This window comes from Mandrillus leucophaeus, unplaced genomic scaffold (assembly GCF_000951045.1).
Source record: "Mandrillus leucophaeus isolate KB7577 unplaced genomic scaffold, Mleu.le_1.0 Scaffold274, whole genome shotgun sequence".
In the NCBI taxonomy this organism is placed as follows: Eukaryota; Metazoa; Chordata; class Mammalia; order Primates; family Cercopithecidae; genus Mandrillus; species Mandrillus leucophaeus.
The window spans coordinates 1,423,515-1,443,776 of NW_012102854.1; the positions used below are offsets into that span (position 1 = coordinate 1,423,515).

The following is a 20,262-nucleotide window of genomic DNA, read 5'->3' on the forward strand; positions in this document are numbered from 1 at the left end:
GGCTGCTGGGGGCATTGATCAGCAAAGGTTTAGGGGTGCGGGTGGTGGATGGCACTGAAGGAGGTACCTGCTGCACTTTGACTGCTAGGGTCTGGAGAGTCAGACCGCAGCCACCAAAAGTCAGCTGGGGTTGGGCCTGCAGGCTGGCGCTCCTCTCGACTGGTGGGCTGAGCCTGGCGGAATCTATTTATATACCTGTGAACATCAGGGGATAGCAAGTGAGTGGAGTGAGGAGAGCCAAATAATAATAAGAATAATCATAGCAACCAACGTTTACCAAGCACCATGGCAGAGCCTGGTAGCTATTCCTCAATATCTGCTTTTCTTTCTTATATGGTCACATAACTGTTTTTGAGACAGGGTCTCACTCTGTCACCCAGGCTGGAGGGCACTGGTGCAATCATAGCTCACTGCAGCCCCCAACTCCTGGGCTCAAGAAATCCTCTCTCCTCAGCCTCCTGAGTAGGTGGGACACAGGTGCATGCCACCATGCTTGGCTACTTTTTGTATTTTTATTTATTTGTTTGTAATTAATTAGTTTATTTTTTGAGATGGAGTTTTGCTCTTGTTGCCCAGGCTAGAGTGCAATGGCGTGATCTTGGCTCACTGCAACCTCTGCCTCCCGGTTCAAGTGATTCTTCTGCCTCAGCCTCCCAAGTCCCTGGGATTAAAGATGTGTGCCACCATGCCCAGCTAATTTAGTAGAGACGGAGTTTCACCATTTTGGTCAGCTGGTCTCAAACTCCTGACTTCAAGTGATCCACCCACTTTGGCCTCCCAAAGTGCTGGGATTACAGGCGTGAGTCACCGCAGCCCTGCCAATTTTTGTATTTTTAGTAGAAACGGGGTCTTGCCATGTTGCCCAGGCTGATCTGGAACTCCTGGGCTTAAGGGATCCTCCCGCTTTGGCTTCCCAAAGTGCTGGGGTTACAGGCATGAACCACTGTGTCCGACCAGGAATGTAACTTTTAGCTGGGCACACAGCCGCTCTCCTATGGACTATATTTACCAGGTACCCTTGTAGCCTTGTGACCGCGTGACTAAGTTCTTGACAAACAGGGTGTGAAATGTGATTCTGGAAAGCTGATGTGGTTGAAAGCCATTTGCACCATGAAGGAAAGGGCAACGGTCTAGAGTTGGGATGGCAACAAGACAGAAGAAACCTGTGTCCCTGACATCTCAACTATGGGCTGCCACGTCATCCCTGGTGGCTTCTGCCTGGACTGCAGGTGAGGGAGGAATAAATTCTATCTTGTTTCAGCCATAATGAATTTGGGACTCTTTGTTACAGCAGCTGAACCTGTATTCTACAAATCTAAGTGGTCACTATGTGAGAAGCATTGCTAGAAATCATTACAGATAGCAACTCATTGAAAGCTTAAACAGCCCTAGGGGAGGTGTACTATTAGTATACCCAATTTAGGCCTGGCAGTGGCTCACACCTGTAATCCCAGCACTTTGGGCGGCTGAGGCGGATCACCTGAGGTCAGGAGTTTGAGACCAGCCTGGCCAACATGGTGAAACCCCATCTCTTCTAAAAATACACAAAATTAACCAGGCATGGTGGTGGGCACCTGTAATCCCAGCTACTTGGGAGGCTGAGGCAAGAGAATCACTTGAACCCAGGAGGGAGAGATTGCAGTGAGCCAAGATCATGCCACTGCACTCCAACTTGGGCAACAAGAGTGAAACTCCATTAAAAAAAAAAAAACAACCAATTTAGAGATAAAGAAACTGAGGTTGGGCATGTAAGTCTGGCCTGTAATCACAGCACTTTTTGGAGGCCAAGGCGGGAGGTTTGCTAGGTGTGGTGGCATGCACCCGTAATCCCAGCAATTCAGGAGGCTGAGGTGGGAGCATGGCTTGAGCCCAGGAGTTTAAGGTTATAGTGACCTGTGATTGCACCACTGACCTCCAGCCTGAGCATAAGAGCAAGACCCTCTCTCTAAATAAATAAATAAATAAATGAAAAGAGTTAAAGAAACTGAGGCCAAGATCATACATAGAGTTAAATGACAGAGCTGGGATTTGAACTCAGGCAGTCTAGCGCCAGAGTTCTTAACACACACAAAGTGTCTGGTCCTAAAAGAGTGCTGCAGAAACAGCTCTGGTTTTTGATTATTGATGATGATTATTACTGCATGCCTTCTCCCTCCCTCTAACCCAAAGCCTCCTTTTCCCCCAGGGCCGCTGGTACTTACTTGGCCACCACGGAGTCCCCGCTGTCAATCAGGGTAGGTGCTGGGGAGGCCCCCATCTGTCCCTCAGTGGTGCTGGGCGGGGAAGGGGTCCCTGAACTGGATGGCCAGGACTCCTCAAACAGCTCAGGGGAGTTGGGACCTGTGGCTAGAGCCTTGGGAACTTGTGGGAGCCTGGATCTCTGAGACCTGGATGGGCTCAGGGTCTAAGATTGGGGAAAAGCACAAAAAGAAAAAGTATGAGGCCTGATGGGTCATCCCTGCAGGGGAACCAAGACACACACGAAGTCTTAGTCCAGAGAGGAAGAAACACATCGATGGGGGCTCAGATGAGGAATCTAGGTGGTAGAGAGGGGGACAAGGGCAGGGCCATGGGGAGGGGAGAAGGTCACATGTCTTCCTACCCTCTAGAGGTCATTCTCTTGCTACTGGGCCGGCACTCAGCACTCTTTGAGGGGGGTCCTCACCTTGGGACACCAGGTCTGGCTCCGGGATGGCCAGTAGTGGCTTCGACCCAGGGGCGCATCTCCAAAGGGACTATCTTGAATGGAGAAAACTGGCAGGCTGCAAGAGGAAAGTGGAGTTCAGGCAGCATGTGATTTTGCTGCAGCCCTGGGGAGGGGGACATTAGAGGAGGGCAGAACCGGACAATTGCCATAGATTCCTGGAGGAGAGGGGCTGTCATTTCCATGAAGCACCGCTGCACACTCAGGATAGCGACAGTGGAAGGGTGAGTCCTGGGAGCCCGCCCCTGGAGCAGTCTTAATAGGGAGCAACTCAGGAACTAGTAGCCGGTAGTTCTCAACCCTGGATCCAGTCTAGGAGGGGCTTTTCAACGTTACAGACGCGCGGTTCCCATTCCAGACCAACAGAATCAGGACATCTATTAGTGGGGCTGGGCCTCCGCGTCTTTTTCGCAGCGTCCCAGATGATTGTGAAGTGGAGCTCAGGTTAAGAACCGCGGCTCGCCGGGCGTGGTGGTTCAGGCCTGCAATCCCAGCACTTTGGGAGGCCGAGGCCTGTGGATCACTTGAGGTCAGGAGTTCAAGACCAGCCTTACCAACATGGTGAAATCCCGTCTCTACTAACAATATAAAAAATTAGCCAGGCGTGGTGGCGGGAGCCTGTAGCTCCAGCTACTTGGGAGGCTGAGGCATGAGAATGGCTTTAACCCAGGGGGCAGAAGTTGCAGTGAGCCAAGATTGTGCCACTGCACTCCAGTCTGGGCCAACAGAGCGAGAGACTCTGTCTCAAAAAAAAAAAAAAAAAAAAAGAACCACGGCTGGACTTTATCACCGAGCATTTCCCATAAATTCTTGGGGACACGAAGGCAAAGGGTAGATGGACTACAAGCCCCAGGATCCACTGGGCTCCGCCTCCCCGAGAAAGTTCAAAGACAACGCCCAGGCGTGTCTGGGGGCCATTTCAAAATTAAGAAATTCAGATCTCAAGCCTTCCTTGGACACCTTTAGCGGAAATAATCCCTTGGGGCCACTCAGAAAGGGACATAAGACTCTTCGGGGACCCCCGGAATGCTGAAGGCTACGGCTGGAGCAGCCAACGGCTGTGGAGCATGTTGGGAGTTGTAGTTCCAGTGCAGTGGAGCCCAGGCGACTACAGACCCTATCCCGCCCGTCCCCAGGCTGTGCTGCTCTCGCCCTTGGTCCTCCCCAGCCTCCTGTATTCCCTGGAAGAGCGATCGGCCTCACCTGGGATCCATCCCGCGGCTCCCTCCGCGCTTCCGTCCGCTCTGCTCCTTCACCAAACAGGCCCCGCGCGCATCTCCGTCGCTTAGCAACGCCCTGTCAGCCCCGCCCCCCCCGTGCCCGCGCAGGCGGTGAGCGGCCTCCAAGGCGACCAATGAAAGAGAGGAAACAAAAGTACCCGGAGGGAGGTGCTTCACGAATGGCTGGGACGACTGCCTGCCCGACAGGGCGCGTTTGATTGGAGAACCTGACGCGTGTAGCAGTAATTGGCAAGATCGTGCACCAATGGGAAGGATCTGAGGCTGGGCCTGAGGTTAGGAGGTGATCTAAAGTACCCTCGCTTAAAAGTCCAGGTTTTTAAGCGCCTTCTTGCTGCAGAAGTCCTGTCCCGACTCCGGTCTAACCACCATTCTTTCTGTTGCAGGGGCAATGGCGTGGGGGCGGGGGCCGCTGTGTTCCCTCTCTAACAGCTATTCCCCCATCAGTTGGGCCAATCAGACCGTCCCGGTGGTCATCTAACCACTTACTTCTTGCTGCAGGAGCAGCTGGTTGCATCAGTTGCCAGGTCTGGGCTCCTGGCCGAGGTAGCGGGATCAAAATGAGCTATTTCGAGCCCCAGCGCGCGGCCCCCGGGGGGCCAGCCTGAACTGTTCATGTTCGCGCCCCCTGGCCGGTGCACACCAGAGGCTGAGTCAGAGGCACAGAATTAGGCCCGGCCTGCCGGGGGACTGGGCCCAAGGCCCGGCTGAGGATGAGGGTAGGGAGGGCCTGTTCTATGTCCTCCTGACATCCTGGCCGGGCTACCGCATTCCCCAGGAATCTGCTCCTAAGACCTCCATCTGCGTCATCCTCAGACCTGCCAGCGGGGAGGCAATGGATTAAAGGGACTGGAAACTCTTCTGTGGGCCTCTTGGGCTCTGGGCCCCAATCACCGCGCTGTGCTCCCCACACCCGCAAGGCTCTGCTGCCTCAGCCTTAGTTTCCCCTTCTGGAAATTGGGGAATCTTCATGACATCTTCTTGACAGCATTTGCTAGGCATCCAGCAAGCGCTTAATAAATGGCCAAGTCATTGTTTGGGTTTCTAAATAAGGCTCTCCTAATGGCCGGGTCTGGCCACGGTCCCAGTGTCCCTGGGCAGCCCTCCGAGGGGCCGGCACAGGGTGAACTATAAATCGGCGGCTGCGCACGCAGGGGCACTGCAACGCGGAGGAGCAGGATGGAGATCCCGGTGCCTGTGCAGCCGTCTTGGCTGCGCCGTGCCTCGGCCCCGTTGCCCGGACTTTCGGCGCCCGGACGCCTCTTTGACCAGCGCTTCGGCGAGGGGCTGCTGGAGGCCGAGCTGGCTGCGCTCTGCCCCACCACCCTCGCCCCCTACTACCTGCGCGCACCCAGCGTGGCGCTGCCCGTCGCCCAGGTGCCCGGCCTGGGGAGGGGGCGAACTCGACCACTTCCAATGCCAGGGGTCTGGGGCAGCCTGGGGTAGGAACGTGTGAGAGAATGGGCCTTGGGCGGGGTGGAGAGTCCGCAGCTCCGAAGGGCTTCCGGAGTTCCTGGGGAATCTCAGAGGCCGGCTCACTGCAGCGGGTGGGAGGTCCCCGTCGTTCTTAGGGGTGTGTGTGTGTGTGTGGCGGGGGGTCTCAGCTCCAGAGAATAGAAGGCCTGGGTCACTCTAAGGGGAGTCTTGCTTACTGAAGGAGGCTGGTGACACGGGAAATCTGGGGAAAAGGAGGCGGGCAGTGACTCCCAAGGGGAAGGAATGTTCTTAGTCTCAGGGAAGAGTTGAGAGACTGTGTGCAGTGGTCCGGTATCTCCAGAAGAGGAGGGGAGGGCCCTGCGACTTGAGGAAGGGTTCCTGGCCACTATGAAGTGGGGGAAGGCTACCAGTAGGTGCTGAGGTCCCGTGACTCGACTGGGAGAGTAAGCAGAGGATCCTGGAGACGGGGGAAGGGTCATCTCGGCGACTTTGGTGGGACTGGGGGAGAAGGGACCCGGGGCTCTGAGGAGGGAGCTGGGGAATCAGTGCCCTGGGGGGCACGATGACTTCGGATTCGCTGACACCAGGGGAGGGCACAGGTTCCTGACCTTGCAGGGGAAGGGAGCCTTATCACTGCAGGGAAGAGGGCAACCCCAGATATTACAGGGGGAGGGCGAATCCTCGTTATTCAGGGTGAAGAGGTACTGGGTGACTCCCAGTAGGAAAGCGGACTGCTCAGCTCCGGAGGCCAGAGTGAGCCGCGGCACGGAACCGACGGGGGTGGGGTCTCCCTGGGTGGGTCCCGCGAGCCTGGCCCGGCCGGATAACAGTCCCGCCCGCGCCCGCTGCGCGCAGGTGCCGACAGACCCCGGCCACTTCTCGGTGCTGCTGGACGTGAAGCACTTCTCGCCGGAGGAAATTGCTGTCAAGGTGGTGGGCGAACACGTGGAGGTGCACGCGCGCCACGAGGAACGCCCGGTGAGCCGCGGCGGGGGCGGGGTTGGAGCGAGTACGCGCGCAGCAGGGCCAGAGGGGCGGGGCCGCTCAAGCCTCCCTCCCCTCCAGGATGAGCACGGATTCGTCGCGCGCGAGTTCCACCGCCGCTACCGCCTGCCGCCTGGCGTGGATCCGGCTGCCGTGACGTCCGCCCTGTCCCCCGAGGGCGTCCTGTCCATCCAGGCCGCACCAGCGTCGACCCAGGCCCCACCGCCAGCCGCAGCCAAGTAGGGGGCTGGGCCGCGCCCGCACCCCGGGAGCGTCCTCAGGCTCCCTCTATTGAAGCCGATCTGACTCCGCCCAGCCAGATGTCCCGAGCGCGCCAGGAACTGTCCTCTCACCCACTCCTGGATTCTGCCCTGACCTCCACCCTGGACACTGCCTTGATAACCTAGACCCTTACACTGACACCCTCGCTCTCACACCTCCTCCAGCTTTCGGACCTCACACCGACACCTCGCCGGCTTCCAGACCCCACCAGCACTACCCTAACCCTCAGCCAACAGTCTCAGCCCCACCGACCCACTTTCTTGGCATATAGCCCCACTTAAGACCCCTTCTCTACTTCCTTCTGAGTCCTCTACGAAGATATCTGGGTACTACATTTCCATCCCTTCCCTATTTTGACACCAAATTATGGTGTAGACAGCCCTCCCCCAACCCCAGGCCTGTCAGGCACAATCCCCCCACCTCCCAAATGTCCTGGACTGCACAGACTTCCCACTCCAGACTGTCCAGGCCTGGTTCCCAAGACCTGATCCTTCCCCTACAACCAGACAGTCCACAAGGGCCCCGCTCCAGCCCATTTTCTGCTGTGAAACCCCAGCCAGCCACACCAGACTCTGGAACCCTTTTCTGACCACCCCAATTCTTGGACACCTATCCCAGGCCAACCAGAACACCCAACCCCAAACTGTACAGACTCTCCCACCCAAACCTCCCCAGACTCTGCACGAACGTCCTAGGCCCCCTCCCCAACTCTAACCAGACCCCGTCCCCCGAAGTCCCTTTGTCTTGACCCCCAAGTCTTCTTCAACCAGATAATCCTCGGCAACCCACCTCTCACCCTCCTCCTCTTCTCCTTCAAGACCCAGCTGAGCACCGGCTCTGATTCCCTACAGCCTTTCTCCCTGCCACCACTCCCTTACTCTTTCCCAGGCTCACTCTCCCAATAAATGTGCTAGAGCTCTGCCAACTGCTTTGTGTCTGGGCCAGGAAGGATGGACCGGAGCAGACACCAGTGTGGAGTTGGGGGATGTTTACTGGGGTGGGGGGACCTGGGAACATCACTGTCGTTCGTACATCTCTCGTAGGATCTTCATGCTTTCTGAGTAACGAAGCTGGTTCCGATGAGAGGCCTCCTTCCACCTGGGGAGGCAGAGGGAAGACTCAGCAGTTGCAAAAGGCCCTAGGAGGGGCAAGCAGGTTGGGGGACGCTCACCTCTGGCGGATGCGTTTCCAGCGCTGCATGTTGCGATAGATGAGTGTGGAGGGTGAGGGCTCGGGCTCAGAGGGCTGCATGGACAGAGAGGCCAGGTTGAGTAGACATTCCTGAGCCCCACCACATGTGTCCCATAACCCTGGGCCAGCCTGGCATACTCACCTCATCGTCAGGGGTGCCCTGCATCTCAGGCTGCAGTGGGGATGGGATGCGGGATCTGCAGGCATCTCCAGGTGGCCCGGGGGGTGTGGGTGGCGGCAGCTTGTACACATCACGACTCTTGCTGTTGTTGACCTCTGAGCCCTGGGGACACAAGGGCCCCAAGCCAGGCCCAAGAGAGTCAAAGCAGAGGGGCTGGGAATCCACATTCATCCCTCCTGCCTTTCCCAGCAACAAATGGCATGAGGGGCTCACTAAGGGACTCAGACAGGAGGCATGTCTGAAGGGCAGACACCTCAACCAGCCAGGGGGTCAAGTCCGCCTGCCCCAGGGACCCCTGTCTTCTCCTATCCAGCCCAGAGACTCCATCTACACCTGTCAGCCCAGGGAGTCACCTCTGCCTGCCTCAGGGAATCTTGTCTACGGGGTCACATCTGTGCCACCTAGGAAGCTCTGTCCATTTCTGACAGCGTGAAGGGTCCTATATGTCTGTCCTGGGGACCCTTGTCTACCCTCCTGGGCCAGATGGCTTATAGACCCCCATCCGTTCCTGCCCAGCCCATCTGCTCCTCAAGGCCTGGTGGCCACTTCTGTCTGTACTAAGGACCCTTGTCTAGCCCCTCGGCTCTTGGGAACCCCTGATCTTGGAGATCCACATCTAACTGCCCAGGGTAACCCTGTTCCCTGTCCCCCAGGCCAGGTGGCTATGTATGTCTTCCCTAGGGACCTCGATCCACACCCCAGCCTAAGGGTGCACATCTGTGTGCCTGGCCTGATCCAGGATTCATGTGAGGGACCTGTGTCTGTCTACCCCGCTAGCTTAGGGGCAGGATCCTTTAAGCCTATCCACCCACTGCCCTGGCACCAGGCTGCTGGGCTGGGGTCCACTACCCATCCCACCTCCTCATCCTCAGGCAGCGGGGGCAGGGGTGAGCTGGGAGAGCATTCGCGCTCGCGCACAGAGGGGCTGTTCCGCATCCAGGCACGGCAGATCGGGTACAGTGGCGTGTTCTCGCTGAACTGGGCCAAGTCCACGCTGCGGTCGAACAGCTTGATCACATATGTGTCTGGGAGGGTGGGGATGGGAGGTGTGTGAGCATCCTCGCATAGGCCCTCAGCTCCTTGCCGACCCTCTAGGGCCACCGTCTACTCACTGGATCGCTGTGGCCCTCCCTCAGCCAGCCCGTCATCCATCTCCCTCCTCTTCTTCCTCCGCTGGTGGGGGAAGCGGGCAGATGGCCTGCGTAGGGAGAGGGAGCGTCAGGACTGGGGTAGGAGCTGAGAGCCTCTAGTCAGCTGGCTGGGACCCTGCCACCTTACCTTTTGCCAGTGGCTGCGATGGAGCAGTCCCTGTGGGGAAAGACAGTTGACCCTCAGACAAATGCCTGTGCAAAACCCTGCAGAGGGCACCCTGGGGACACTGGTATCAAACCTGAGATGCTCACATGAACCCCACTTGCCTCTTGGGCCTTTTGTCCCACCCATACCCGTGGGGGTCTAGGAGGCAAATGCGAGGGGACCTAAGCTTCTCCTGCCGCAGGGTCTTTGTACAGGTGGAGTGGTCAGGACTTCAATGGAGGTAGTGCTGGGCCGAGCGGTCAGGGCTTGGATAAGGGAAGAAGTTACCAACCACAAACTCTCAGCTCCAAATCCAATCAGAAAAACTCACTTATTATGGGTGTCTGAGGGCGTTTTCCCAGCTTCCTCATCCAGACGCTCCCTAGAGGCAGAAGCGATCTCTCAGCTCAGGGTTCCAGGGCCCCAGAGAAGGAAGGCACCGAGCAGCCTCTCCATGAAGCACCTTCCTCCCCAAGTCAGCCTCTGGGGTCCCACCCAATCCACCCAAGATCAGAGGCCCCAACCTGCCAGGGTGCCTGGCCCTGTGACCCCACGCTGGCCTACCTGTCCATGTGACTCTTCTCCAGCAGACACTGCAAGACGGCATCCAGTTGGTTCCGGGCTTTGGCCATCTCCAGCTCTGGGGCAAGAGGGAACCCAGCAGGAGTCAGCTCCCAGGCCCCAGCTAAGTGGACAGCGGACTGGGTCAGGGAGGGGCATGCGTGCCACCTGCCCTGGCCAATCTCAGAGCCAGGCCCAGGCAGCCTGAAAGGGTGCAGCAGGCAGAGATGGCTGGAGTGATGCCAAGAGCTCTGAGTTCCAGAGCTGTCCCGCCCAATCGCACTGTGACAGGAGGCAAAGCCAATCACCTTACCTTATGAGCCTTTTGGGTTTTAAAAAAATGTGTTTTAATATGATATAAATATATTAGAAAAAATTATATAGAGGTGGAGTCTCACGATATTGACCAGGCTGGTCTTGAACTCCTGGATTCCAGTGAGCCATCTCGGCTTCCCAAAGTGCTGGGATTACCGGTGTGGGCCACTGTGCCTGTCCCAGTTGCAAGGTTTAAATACCTATGTATTATACATGATAACTCACTGAATTATCACAATAACTCTTAGGGGTAGATGTGATTTTTTTTTCCTTGAGAAAGGATCTCATGATGTTGTCCAGACTGGTTTTGAACTCCTGGGCTCAAGTGATCCTGCTGTCTCAGCCTCCCAAATAGCTGGGGCTATAAGCACGTGCCATAGAGCCTGGCTCAGATAGATATGATTTTTATTCGTATTTTAAAAAGAATGAAACTGAGGCACAGAGATGTTAGGCCACATGCTCAAAGGCACACAGTAAAGAAATTGCAGAGCTGATGATTTGAACCCAGGCTGTCTGGTTCCAAAGCTGAAGTTATGAGACAGAGGCTCAACCTGAGTGCAGAATCTGGTTGAGGCAGTGGTATAACTTTATTTTAATTAATTAATGTATTTATGTTTTGTGAGACGGAGTCTTGCTCTGTCACCCAGGCTGGAATGCAGTGGCATAATCTTGGCTCACTGCAACCTCCACCTCCTAGGTTCAAGCGATTCTCCTGCCTCAGCCTCCCAAGTAGCTGGGATTACAGGAGCCCACCACCATGCCTGGCTAATTTTTGTATTTTTAGTAGAGATGGGGTCTTACCACGTTGACCAAGCTGGTCTCGAACTCCTGACCTCAGTGATCCGCTGGCCTCGTCGTCCCAAAGTGCTGGGATTACAGGCCACCACACCCGGCCAACAGTGTGAGCCACCACACCCGGCCAACAGTGGTATAATTTTAAATCTGAATTCAATCTGAATGAGCTGACATTTAAAAATTGGGAGATTTCTTTTCTTTTGAGACAGAGTCTTGCTCTGTTGCCCAGGTTGGAGTGCAGTGGCGTGATCTAGGCTCACTGCCACCTCTGCCTCCCGAGTACAAGTGATTCTCCTGCCTCAGCCTCTCAAGCAGCTGGGACTACAGGCGTGTGCCACCATGCCCAACTAATATTTGTATTTTTAGTACAGACAGGGTTTCACCATATTAACCAGGTTGGTCTCAAACTCCTGACCTCATGATCCACCCACCTCAGCCTCCCAAAGTGCTGGGATTACAGGCATGAGCCACCATGCCCGGCCAAAATTGGGAGATTTCACCTAAAACATCCTGTTTGGGCTTTTTTTTCCCCCTCAGGAAATGAGATGTAGGCCCACCCTCCTGCCCAGTGAGCCTGTGGCTGCCTCCCATCATCACAGAACTTGAGGGAGTGATGATGTTATGCTGTCCTACCTTTGAGAGGTGTTTGCTCTGCCTTTCTGACTGGTGGGAGCTCTGGCTCTAGTGCTCAGAGCCAGGAGGGGACACCTGGGAACTTGCCTGACCAGTCCAGGGACTTCCTGAGAAGCTCAGGAGACACAGGGATTCAAACATAGCTCAGAGGAAAGACAGAGTGAGGGTGGGGAAGGGAGTAGCTGAGATTGCAGCAAAGCCTTGGGCGGATGCAGAGGGTACGGATCTCTCCCCAGGCCCAGCTTCTCTCCTGAACCCCCGACTTGGGCCTGAAGCCTCCCTCTCAAGGGTCGCCTCACTGTCCCCAAGTTCCTCTCTGTACCTCACCATGAATACCCCTCTCTCTCCCCTACCCCAGCCCAGCAATCCCATGACCTGTCCACTAGGCCTCCCTAGTGTCTCTCCCCCCTACCTCCTCTCCACTCTACCCATGCTAGTCCAGACCTTTGCTCCCCCTGGGCTCCCACCTCAGTGTCCCCTTCTGATCCACCCTCCACAAGGCAGCCAGGGGAATCTTCCAGAAAAATAACAAACCTGACCCTGATCTTCCCCTGCTTGGAACCTTCCATTGGAACCTTCCATGACTCTACAGCACCCAGGGGTGGAGTCTGCACTCCTCAGCCTGGTACTAAGAGATGTATACCTTCCCTCACCATCATTTGTGGTCAGACCCACTTCACTTTTCTTTCTTTTTTTTTCTTTTCTTTTCTTCTTTCTTTTTCTTTCTTTCCTTCCTTCCTTTTCTTTCTTTCTCCTTTCCTTTTCCTTTCCTTTCCTTTTTCCTTCCTTTATCCTTCCTTCCTTCCCTCCCTCCCTTTTCTTTCTTTCTCTCTCTCTCTTTTTTCCTTCGTTTTTTGGTTTTTTCTTTGTTTGTTTGTTTGTTTTTTCAGTGTCTCAATCTATCACCCAGGCTGGAGTGCAGTGGTGTGATCTCAGCTCACTGCAACCTCCACCTCCCCGGCTCCAGCGATCTTCCTGCCTCAGCCTCCTGAGTAGCTGGGACTAGAGGCTCGTGCCACCACACCTGGATAATTTTCTTTCTTTCTTTCTTTTTTTTTTTTTTTTGTATTTTTTATAGAGACAGGGTTTTGCCATGTTGCCCAGGCTGGTCTCAAACTCCTGACCTCAAGTGATCTGCCGGCCTCGGCCTCCCAAAGTGTTGGGATTACAGGCGTGGGCCACCACACCTGGCCTCCCACTTTGTTTTGATAACACTTTTGCCATGGGACATCCTACATCATTTTACTATTATCTTTCTGTCTAAATTCTGCACCCCTCCCACTGCCCTTACCATGCCAGGCCTGCGATCCGGTCAGCTCTGCCCCAACCCAAAATGATCTAAGTTTCAGTTTCCCCAATGACCACAATTCCTATTTCCTAGGATTACTGGAATATAGTGACTGTGAGGATTAAGAGTGCCTGTACTTCAGGCTCACAGCAAGTATGTGTGACTGATCACTGCTGGAAATGGGGAAACTGAGGGGAAGCCAAGAAAAGAGAACTTCTCGGCCGGGCGCGGGGGCTCACGCCTGTAATCTCAGCACTTTAGGAAGCTAAGGCGGGAGGATCACTTGAGGACAGGAGTTCGAGACCAGCCTGGGCAATATAGCGATACTCCGTCTCTACTTAAATATTTAAAAAATTTAGATTAAAAAAAAGAGAAAAGGGCCCTTCTCAGAGTTACCGGCTCAGGATTCCCCATATCTTACCACGCACCACACTGCCTGAGCCACCACCATTCAATCTCAAAGCGACTTCAAGCGCAGACCGGGAGGGTGTGAAGGTGGCAGCCAACGCTCGCTGTCTGATATAGCGATTGTCAGGTGGGCTGCAGGGAAAAGTCGTGCAGTCCCCTTTCCGCGATACTCCCTTCTACCGGGACTCCACACCCTGTCAACCCGATGGTCCCGACAGGCCCCCGACGTCAGGGTCCTCACCTGATTTCTCCACTTTCACCTTCACGGGGAACATGGTTTGGGTCCAGGATCTGGCTAGCTGGGTCAGAGGCGCCCCAAAGGGCCTAGGGTCACAAATCAAGGCGGCAGGCGGGCGGGGACAGTTCAAAGATGAGCTTCGTAGGCCACAGCTCCTCCGCCTTTGGTTGTGTTCAGCCTGGACCATGGCCACCACCCTTCTGTGGGCGGGCCCCTTCGGCAGCAGCTTGCTCCTATTAGTTAATGCAGTCGTCAATCTTACATCCTGACCAATTGAGAGCTGCCTCCGTAGTCTCCCAGCTTTAGGTCCCACCCTCCTGGGGCTTTGCTTCCGGAAACAAACCATCGACCACCAAGCTTCCTGGGAGGTGTAGTTCCAGGTTCCCAGACCCACCCGGAGTAACAGCGCCTGCGCCGCGCGGGGCACGGTGGGAAACAAAGGATTAGGGCATCGCGAGGCTTCCCGGGACTTGTAGTGTTAGAAGGGTTGAGCAACACCAATTTAGCTCTTTACCATATTTAACCAACCGTTGGAGTCCCTTCATCCCTAAGAGGAAGACTAATGTAAAATAACGTTGGGTTCCCTCTCACTGAGCACTCTCTAGGTGACAGGTACCAGTTAATCTCTTTGCAGGTACAACTTCATTCATTTTGCAAATATTTATTAGTATGCCGGGCACTCTTCTAGGCATTGGGGACACCTTGAGGAACAGAACAGACAAAAATCCCTGCCCTAATAGGGCTTATCTTTTAAAGGATGGAAGATAAACAGTAAACAAGTAAAACATTCTAAGTGAAATGTAATAGGAGAAAGAATATAGTCTGGGCGGGGCACGGTGGCCCACACCTGTAAGTATCAGCCCTTTGGGAGGCCGAGGCGGGCAGATCACCTGCGACCAGGAGTTCGAGACCAGCCTGGCCAACATGGTGAAACCCCGTCTCTACCAAAAATACAAAAATTAGCCGGGACTGATGGCATGCCCCTGTAATTCCAGCTACTCCAGAGGCTGAGGCAGGAGAATCGCTTGAACCCGGGAGGCGTAGGTTGCAGTGAGCTGAGATCACACGTCTGCACTCCAGCCTGAGTGACAGAGCAAGACTCCATCTCGAAAAACAGACAACAACAAATCCCCAGCCCCCCACCAAAAAAAAAAAAACCCACAAAAAAAGTGTAGCCTTAAACGGACATAGGAATATCAAGGTGGTGATTGAATTTTAAATAAGATGGATGGTCAAGGAAGGATTCTCTGAGAAAGCTCTTGACTATTTTTATTTTTGCAGACAACACTTCCTTCAGAAAACGGGAAACTTGGATTTATCACACATCTTGGTCCAAATAAATCCTAGGAGGTAGCATTGTGATCTACACTTCTGATGAGAATACTGAAGCCCACAGTAGGAAAGTTATGTTTTTGAATTCACGACTACCAGTACAGGGTAACAGCCCCTAGAAATGGAAGCACTAGACCAATTGTACCACTGCATTCCAGCCTGGGCAACAGAGCAAGACTGTCTCAAAAAAAAAAAAAAAAAAAAAAAACACGGAAGCACTATTCCTTTCTTAGTTCCTCATCTAATAGTTTCCTGAGCAGGAAAGTTCCTAGTTCAGAAGATTATGAGTAGTATTTACTGTAAAAAATGTACATCATGTCTAAATACTAAGCCTGGCACAAAGCACTCAACAAATGTTTTTAAATATTAATAATCATTTATGCCTCAACCTCTAAAAGATCCCAGGAAGTCAGTATCGAAAGTTAGGGTCCTTTATTGGGTGATGTCAGCAGAGAACAGGGGAGATGAAAACAAGTCTTAGGAGTTTGAGAAGGTGCTCCCAGGACAGGCTCCTCTGCTCTAAGGAGCCTGTCCTGGGAGAATGAGCAGGGTTCCAGTCTGTGCAGAAGTTGTCAGGGGGTGCCCAGAGGTATGGTGAAGGAGAGGTAGTCCCCAAGGGCACCCCAGCGGGGCCGGTAGATCTGGAAGATGGTGATCCAGGAGGTGAGCACTATCACCCAGAAGAGGAAGCCCACAGCTGAGCGCCAGACATCTGTCATGGGAAACAGAAGTGGGAAGGGTTGGCCTCCTGCTGCTCTCCAGACTTCCCTAGACAAGCCTTCCCTTCTCACCCAGAGCCCCAAAATTCTGGATCCTCCATTGTCCCTTCCCACGAAGACTCCCCCGCTTCCCCCTCTCCCCAACCACTGGCCTCCCTCCTCTGTACTCTGGACTCACAGCCTTTGATTTGGCTCTGTTCTGTGTAGGCTGGGACAAGGAAGGCCTCTCGGAAGAACCAGAAGATGTTGACCAACCAGAGAAAAGGCAGGAAAGCAAACCCACCTAGGGAGAAAGAAAAAAAAACCACACAAACCCTAAAACCTCATAAGGCAATGAAGATCTCCAACTCCCACCCAGATCTATTTGGAAGAAACTCTCCCACACTCAAGTTCAAATGGAGATTTCTGCTGTCAGGGACTCAGGAATCTGCCTCCTCTTTGGGATCCAGCAATTTGATTCCTCAACCATCTCTTTCGCTGGACCCAAGAGTCCAGGCCCTCAATCCCCCTCCTCTCTTGGGATCCAGAAACTGAGGCCCCAGCTTCCTCATTCCTCAGGACCCAGGCCCTCCCCGCTCAAATCCAGGAGTTGGCGTTCACAGGTGCTTCATCTCTTAGACTCACGAATCCAGGCCCCGAGGCCCTCTTCCCTCGGGTGCTCTAGTCCAGTCCCCTCTCTTTTCCTGGGACCCTAGTGATCTGCCCTTACCCAGGTAGTACTTCCGGCACAGGTTCAACTTCTCCTCATTGGACACTCGCTCCAGGTTCATAGCTGCGCTGGGGCCGGGTCGTCCCAAGGGTCTGCGGGGCAAGACCCAAGCCTTGACCCTAAGTAACAGATGCAAGGATCACGAACAACCACGCCCCTATTACAACAAATCAGAGATAAATGTAAAGGTGGGTTTGCTAAAAGCAGAGCATCCCCGCCCCCACTAGCAAGCTGGCTAGATTAAAGAGCTCTTTATATTTACTAGGGTGGGCGAAACGACCCCCAACTTACCGGGAGAGCTCACTTCCTCCGGCTGGGATGCCTTAGCCACTTTCAGTTACGGACGTATGCGCGAGATGCCCCAGGTTTCCCTGGAGATTGTAGTCTTCCTTGGGCGAGGCAACACTGCACGCATGCGCCGTTGAGAGAATTCCTGCCGGGGAGTCGCGCGTCTCCCACGCGCAAGCGCCCTGGGGCGTTTCCGAGAGCTTGGTAAGCGCCTGGAGGGGGCAACGAACTACACTTCCCAGCGCTCCTAAGCAACGGAAGTGATGTAAGAGCAGCCAGAATTGGAGGGCTTGGGTAAAAATGGGTGAATATTTAGCTTCGATATTCGGAACTGAGAAGGACAAGTGAGAACGGGCGCTGGGAGTGGACTCTCGGGGGGTCGAGGCCGGGGTACTGGGGTCCTGGGTGGTGGGGCGGTGTTTCTGGGGTGTCCCGCCTCCCCAGCCCTCGGTTCACCTCTGTCTTTGCACCTCTTCCAGGGTTAACTGCTCTTTTTACTTTAAGATCGGGGCCTGCCGGCACGGAGACCGGTGCTCCCGGCTTCACAACAAGCCGACATTCAGCCAGGTGAGACCCGGCACGGTGCTTCTGGAGTTAACGCCTCCTTGGCCCTTCCTCTTCTGGGGCCGTAGTCACCATGTCCCGCCTATTCCGAGTTCCTGAGGCCCTCCCTACCGCCCGGCTTTTTTTCTGATTGGACCTTTCTGCAGGCTCCTCCCACCAGTCTTCCTACCCGTCTCCTGGGAACTTGGTCGCGCCCCCCTGCGTACACCCTACACACCGCGGCTGTTCGTCCTTGTCAGTCCCCTCCATCCCGTTTCTGGTTTCTTAGGGGAAAAGGATCGCCGATACACTCACCATGCTTAGGCTGGGGTGCAAGGTTCCACCCCCAACCTTCATGCCTCACTCTCTTTGCATGCAGCCCTGCCCTCTGAGCTCAGGCCCCGCCCCTTTTAAATTCTGTGCAGACCATAGTGCTGCTCAACCTGTACCGGAATCCACAGAATAGAGCCCAAACTGCAGACGGATCACACTGTGAGTAAGGGACCAGGCCTGGGGGCAAGGTGAATAGTCCCCAGTAGGCTACGCCCTGATTCCACCCTACCCCCCTCCCCCAGGTCATGTGAGGGACGTGGAGGTGCAGGAGCACTATGATAGCTTCTTCGAGGTGAGGGTTGGCAGGGGTAGGTTGGGTTTCTTGTGGGAGCTCAGCTGAGTTCCTCTCCGTCTTCCACAGGAGGGGTTCACAGAATTGCAGGAGAAGTATGGGGAGATTGAAGAGATGAATGTGTGCAACAACCTTGGGGACCACCTCGTGGGCAACGTCTATGTCAAGGTGCTTGCTGTCCCCCACTTAGGGCCCAGAGGTGGAGGCATTTCAATGCCTGATGGTGGCCACTGAAGGCTCTCAGCTTGAAGTTCATCACTAAATCCAGTCCAGCCCCAGAGCTGCTAATGAGTACCCTGAAGATCTCTGAGTTCTCCTGCTGACCCCGACTGACGTTTCCTGCAGTTCCGGCGGGAAGAGGATGCAGAGCGGGCCGTGGCTGAACTCAATAACCGCTGGTTCAATGGGCAGGCTGTGCACGCTGAACTGTCTCCTGTCACTGACTTTCGGGAGTCATGCTGTCGCCAGTATGAGATGGGGTATGGTAGTTCAAGGGTGGGATGGGCACTTGGAATCCCAGACTTTGAATGTGTGGTAGGGACTGTCAGTGACAATGGCCTCCTCCATCTCTCTATGCAGGGAATGTACCCGAGGTGGCTTCTGCAACTTCATGCATCTGCGGCCCATTTCCCGGAACCTCCGGAGGCAGCTCTATGGGCGGGGACCCAGGCGCAGGTACCTCAGGACCAGCCTGCTATGTCTCCTCATGTCCTAAGGCCCCTATATCCTCAGATGAGCCTGACCCTAAGCCCTAGTAACAACGTTCCCGAGACTCTTTTTTTTTTGAGATGGAGACTCGCTCTGTCGCCCGGCCTGGAGTGCAGTGGCACGATCTTGGCTCACTGCAACCTCTGCCTCCCAGGTTCAAGCAATTCTCTGCCTCAGCCTCCCAAGTAGCTGGGATTACAGGTGCCCGCCACCATGCCCGTCTAATTTTTGTATTTTTAGTAGAGACGGGGTTTCACCATCTTGGCCAGGCTGGTCTGAACTCCTAACCTCGTGATCCACCTGCCTCACTCTCCCAAAGTGCTGGGATTACAGGTGTGAGCCACCACTCCTGGCTGACTCTTTTTTTTTTTTTTTTTTGAGACGGAGTTTTGCTCTTCTTCCCTAGGCTGGAGTGCAAAGGCACGGTCTCGGCTCACTGCAACCTCTGCCTCCCAGGTTCAAGCAATTCCCCTTTCTCAGCCTTCCAAGTAGCTGGGATTACAGGTGCCCACCACCACGCCTGGCTAATTTTTGTATTTTTAGTAGAGACAGGGTTTCACCATGTTGGCCAGGCTGGTCTCGAACTCCCGACCTCAGGTAATCCACCCATCTTGGCCTCCCAAAGTGTGGGGATTACAGGCGTGAGCCACGGCACCTGGTCATTCCCAAGACTCTTACACCCTAAGAGTAGTTCTGAGCCCCATCTGGAGACCAGTACCTAAGTCCCAATCCCCAAACCAGCCTGAACCCTTAATCCACGACTAGCCTGGCCTGATACTGGCCACTGAGTACCAGTCTGATACTGGCCACTGAGTACCCCGATGCTGGCCACTGAGGCCATGTTTTAGAACTCTAGTTATTTCAGCACCCTCCTGCCTCATCCCAGAGCAGAGAGGCAGGCCTGCAGGATCTCTGCACCACTCCTCAGCATTCTAACCTAACTCTCAACACTCCTATTCCTGGGTCACCCCCAAGGTTCCATACTAGCCACTGTCCCCGAGAGGGGAACCGTCGGCATTCCCCTGATCACCGGCATGGCCGCTTCTGAGGCCCTGGCCCCCTTACCCTCTTACCCTTCACCCCGGACAGGGACAAATATTTCTGGCAGGACCTCTCCTCAAAGCCCCCTTCACTCTCCTGGCCCATCTTTCCCAGGCTCCCGGGCTCCATAATGTAATCTGTTCAGCATGGAGACTTTCTTCTACCGCCCTTGTCTTAATAAAGCTCCGTGTTTTGCTTCGGTATCAACTTGCTTTTGCTGTGGTTTGGCATTTCCCTCCACCCACACATGTGACGAAAAGGGGAAACAAGACTGGGTCCCGGCCACAACTTCAGCTGAGGAACTTGGCACGGGCAGCTTGGGACCCAGGACCCTAACGGTACTGGTAGGGTGGGGACACCTTTGTGCTGAAAACCTTGGCACCTCCATCTGAGGCTTATTCAAGGGGGAGAGACCTGGTTGTGGCAGGTGGGAGGAGTCCTAGCCCCAAGGAGATGAGGATTGGAAGGTGAGGTGAGGTGAGGTGCTGGGAGGTGGTCTCAGTCAGTACAGGGCTGTCTCCTCCGTCCCTGCCAAATTGAGATGGGAGTAATGCCTTACACTTAAACATTGAGTTTACTATATGTGAGGTGCTATTTCCAGCACTTTAGCTTGTTTGTTTTGTTTTTTTTAAAGAGTTTCACTCTTGGCCGGGCTCAGTGGCTCAAGCCTGTAATCCCAGCACTTTGGGAGGCCGAGACGGGCGGATCACGAGGTCAGGAGATCGAGACCATCCTGGCTAACATAG

The 20,262-nt window shown here is 54.7% G+C and overlaps 6 protein-coding genes across 12 annotated transcripts in view; 3 read left to right on the forward strand and 3 right to left on the reverse strand.

Annotated features, from left to right (window-relative positions):
- The window catches only part of PROSER3 (proline and serine rich 3), a 17,911-nt gene extending 13,939 nt beyond the window's left edge, over window positions 1-3,972 (reverse strand). The window contains exons 1-4 of the mRNA XM_011984847.1: window positions 3,908-3,972; window positions 2,666-2,762; window positions 2,202-2,404; window positions 68-195 (exon numbers count right to left, since the gene is read on the reverse strand). Of these exons, the coding sequence (XP_011840237.1) occupies window positions 68-195; window positions 2,202-2,404; window positions 2,666-2,762; window positions 3,908-3,918 (439 nt within the window). The 5' untranslated portion in view covers window positions 3,919-3,972. The remainder of the gene's footprint in view (window positions 1-67; window positions 196-2,201; window positions 2,405-2,665; window positions 2,763-3,907) is intronic.
- An 81-nt stretch (window positions 3,973-4,053) lies between these two features.
- HSPB6 (heat shock protein, alpha-crystallin-related, B6) lies at window positions 4,054-7,570 on the forward strand. 2 transcript variants are annotated; one of them, XM_011984849.1, is made up of 4 exons: window positions 4,054-4,225; window positions 5,097-5,319; window positions 6,235-6,357; window positions 6,445-7,570. In XM_011984849.1, exons 2-4 carry the CDS (start codon window positions 5,122-5,124, stop codon window positions 6,604-6,606), a joined length of 483 nt encoding a protein of 160 aa, XP_011840239.1. In that variant the 5' UTR covers window positions 4,054-4,225; window positions 5,097-5,121; the 3' UTR covers window positions 6,607-7,570. The 2 variants fall into 2 exon arrangements, with proteins under 2 accessions (XP_011840239.1, XP_011840238.1); XM_011984848.1 differs by lacking the exon at window positions 4,054-4,225 and having other exon boundaries at window positions 5,107-5,319; window positions 6,235-7,570.
- Window positions 7,571-7,616: 46 nt separating this feature from the next.
- LIN37 (lin-37 DREAM MuvB core complex component) lies at window positions 7,617-13,947 on the reverse strand. Its single transcript, XM_011984850.1, has 9 exons — window positions 13,555-13,947; window positions 9,878-9,953; window positions 9,645-9,695; window positions 9,296-9,325; window positions 9,130-9,215; window positions 8,876-9,042; window positions 7,979-8,119; window positions 7,817-7,890; window positions 7,617-7,743 (listed from the first exon to the last, which is right to left on the reverse strand). Exons 1-9 carry the CDS (start codon window positions 13,895-13,897, stop codon window positions 7,662-7,664), a joined length of 1,050 nt encoding a protein of 349 aa, XP_011840240.1. The 5' UTR covers window positions 13,898-13,947; the 3' UTR covers window positions 7,617-7,661.
- Window positions 13,948-14,802: 855 nt separating this feature from the next.
- On the reverse strand, window positions 14,803-17,221 carry PSENEN (presenilin enhancer gamma secretase subunit). 3 transcript variants are annotated; one of them, XM_011984854.1, is made up of 5 exons: window positions 17,056-17,221; window positions 16,603-16,682; window positions 16,312-16,468; window positions 15,781-15,885; window positions 14,804-15,595 (listed from the first exon to the last, which is right to left on the reverse strand). In XM_011984854.1, the coding sequence occupies exons 3-5, from the start codon at window positions 16,370-16,372 to the stop codon at window positions 15,456-15,458; spliced, it is 306 nt and encodes a 101-aa protein (XP_011840244.1). In that variant the 5' UTR covers window positions 16,373-16,468; window positions 16,603-16,682; window positions 17,056-17,221; the 3' UTR covers window positions 14,804-15,455. The 3 variants fall into 3 exon arrangements, with proteins under 3 accessions (XP_011840245.1, XP_011840244.1, XP_011840243.1); XM_011984855.1 differs by lacking the exon at window positions 17,056-17,221 and having other exon boundaries at window positions 14,803-15,595; window positions 16,312-16,430; window positions 16,603-16,726; XM_011984853.1 differs by having other exon boundaries at window positions 16,603-17,177.
- U2AF1L4 (U2 small nuclear RNA auxiliary factor 1-like 4) lies at window positions 16,849-19,723 on the forward strand. Of its 4 annotated transcripts, none has more exons than XM_011984852.1 (6): window positions 16,893-16,943; window positions 17,079-17,166; window positions 17,837-17,935; window positions 18,113-18,246; window positions 18,347-18,441; window positions 19,438-19,723. In XM_011984852.1, exons 1-6 carry the CDS (start codon window positions 16,900-16,902, stop codon window positions 19,521-19,523), a joined length of 546 nt encoding a protein of 181 aa, XP_011840242.1. In that variant the 5' UTR covers window positions 16,893-16,899; the 3' UTR covers window positions 19,524-19,723. The 4 variants fall into 4 exon arrangements, 2 of the variants coding, with proteins under 2 accessions (XP_011840242.1, XP_011840241.1); XM_011984851.1 differs by having other exon boundaries at window positions 16,900-16,943; window positions 18,113-18,187; window positions 18,346-18,440; window positions 19,437-19,723; XR_001006573.1 differs by lacking the exons at window positions 18,347-18,441; window positions 19,438-19,723 and having other exon boundaries at window positions 17,104-17,166; window positions 17,522-17,935; window positions 18,113-18,154.
- Window positions 19,724-19,804: 81 nt separating this feature from the next.
- The window catches only part of IGFLR1 (IGF-like family receptor 1), a 3,975-nt gene continuing 3,517 nt past the window's right edge, over window positions 19,805-20,262 (forward strand). Inside the window, exon 1 of the mRNA XM_011984856.1 lies at window positions 19,805-19,854. The gene's annotated coding sequence lies outside the window, so the exon portion shown is untranslated. The remainder of the gene's footprint in view (window positions 19,855-20,262) is intronic.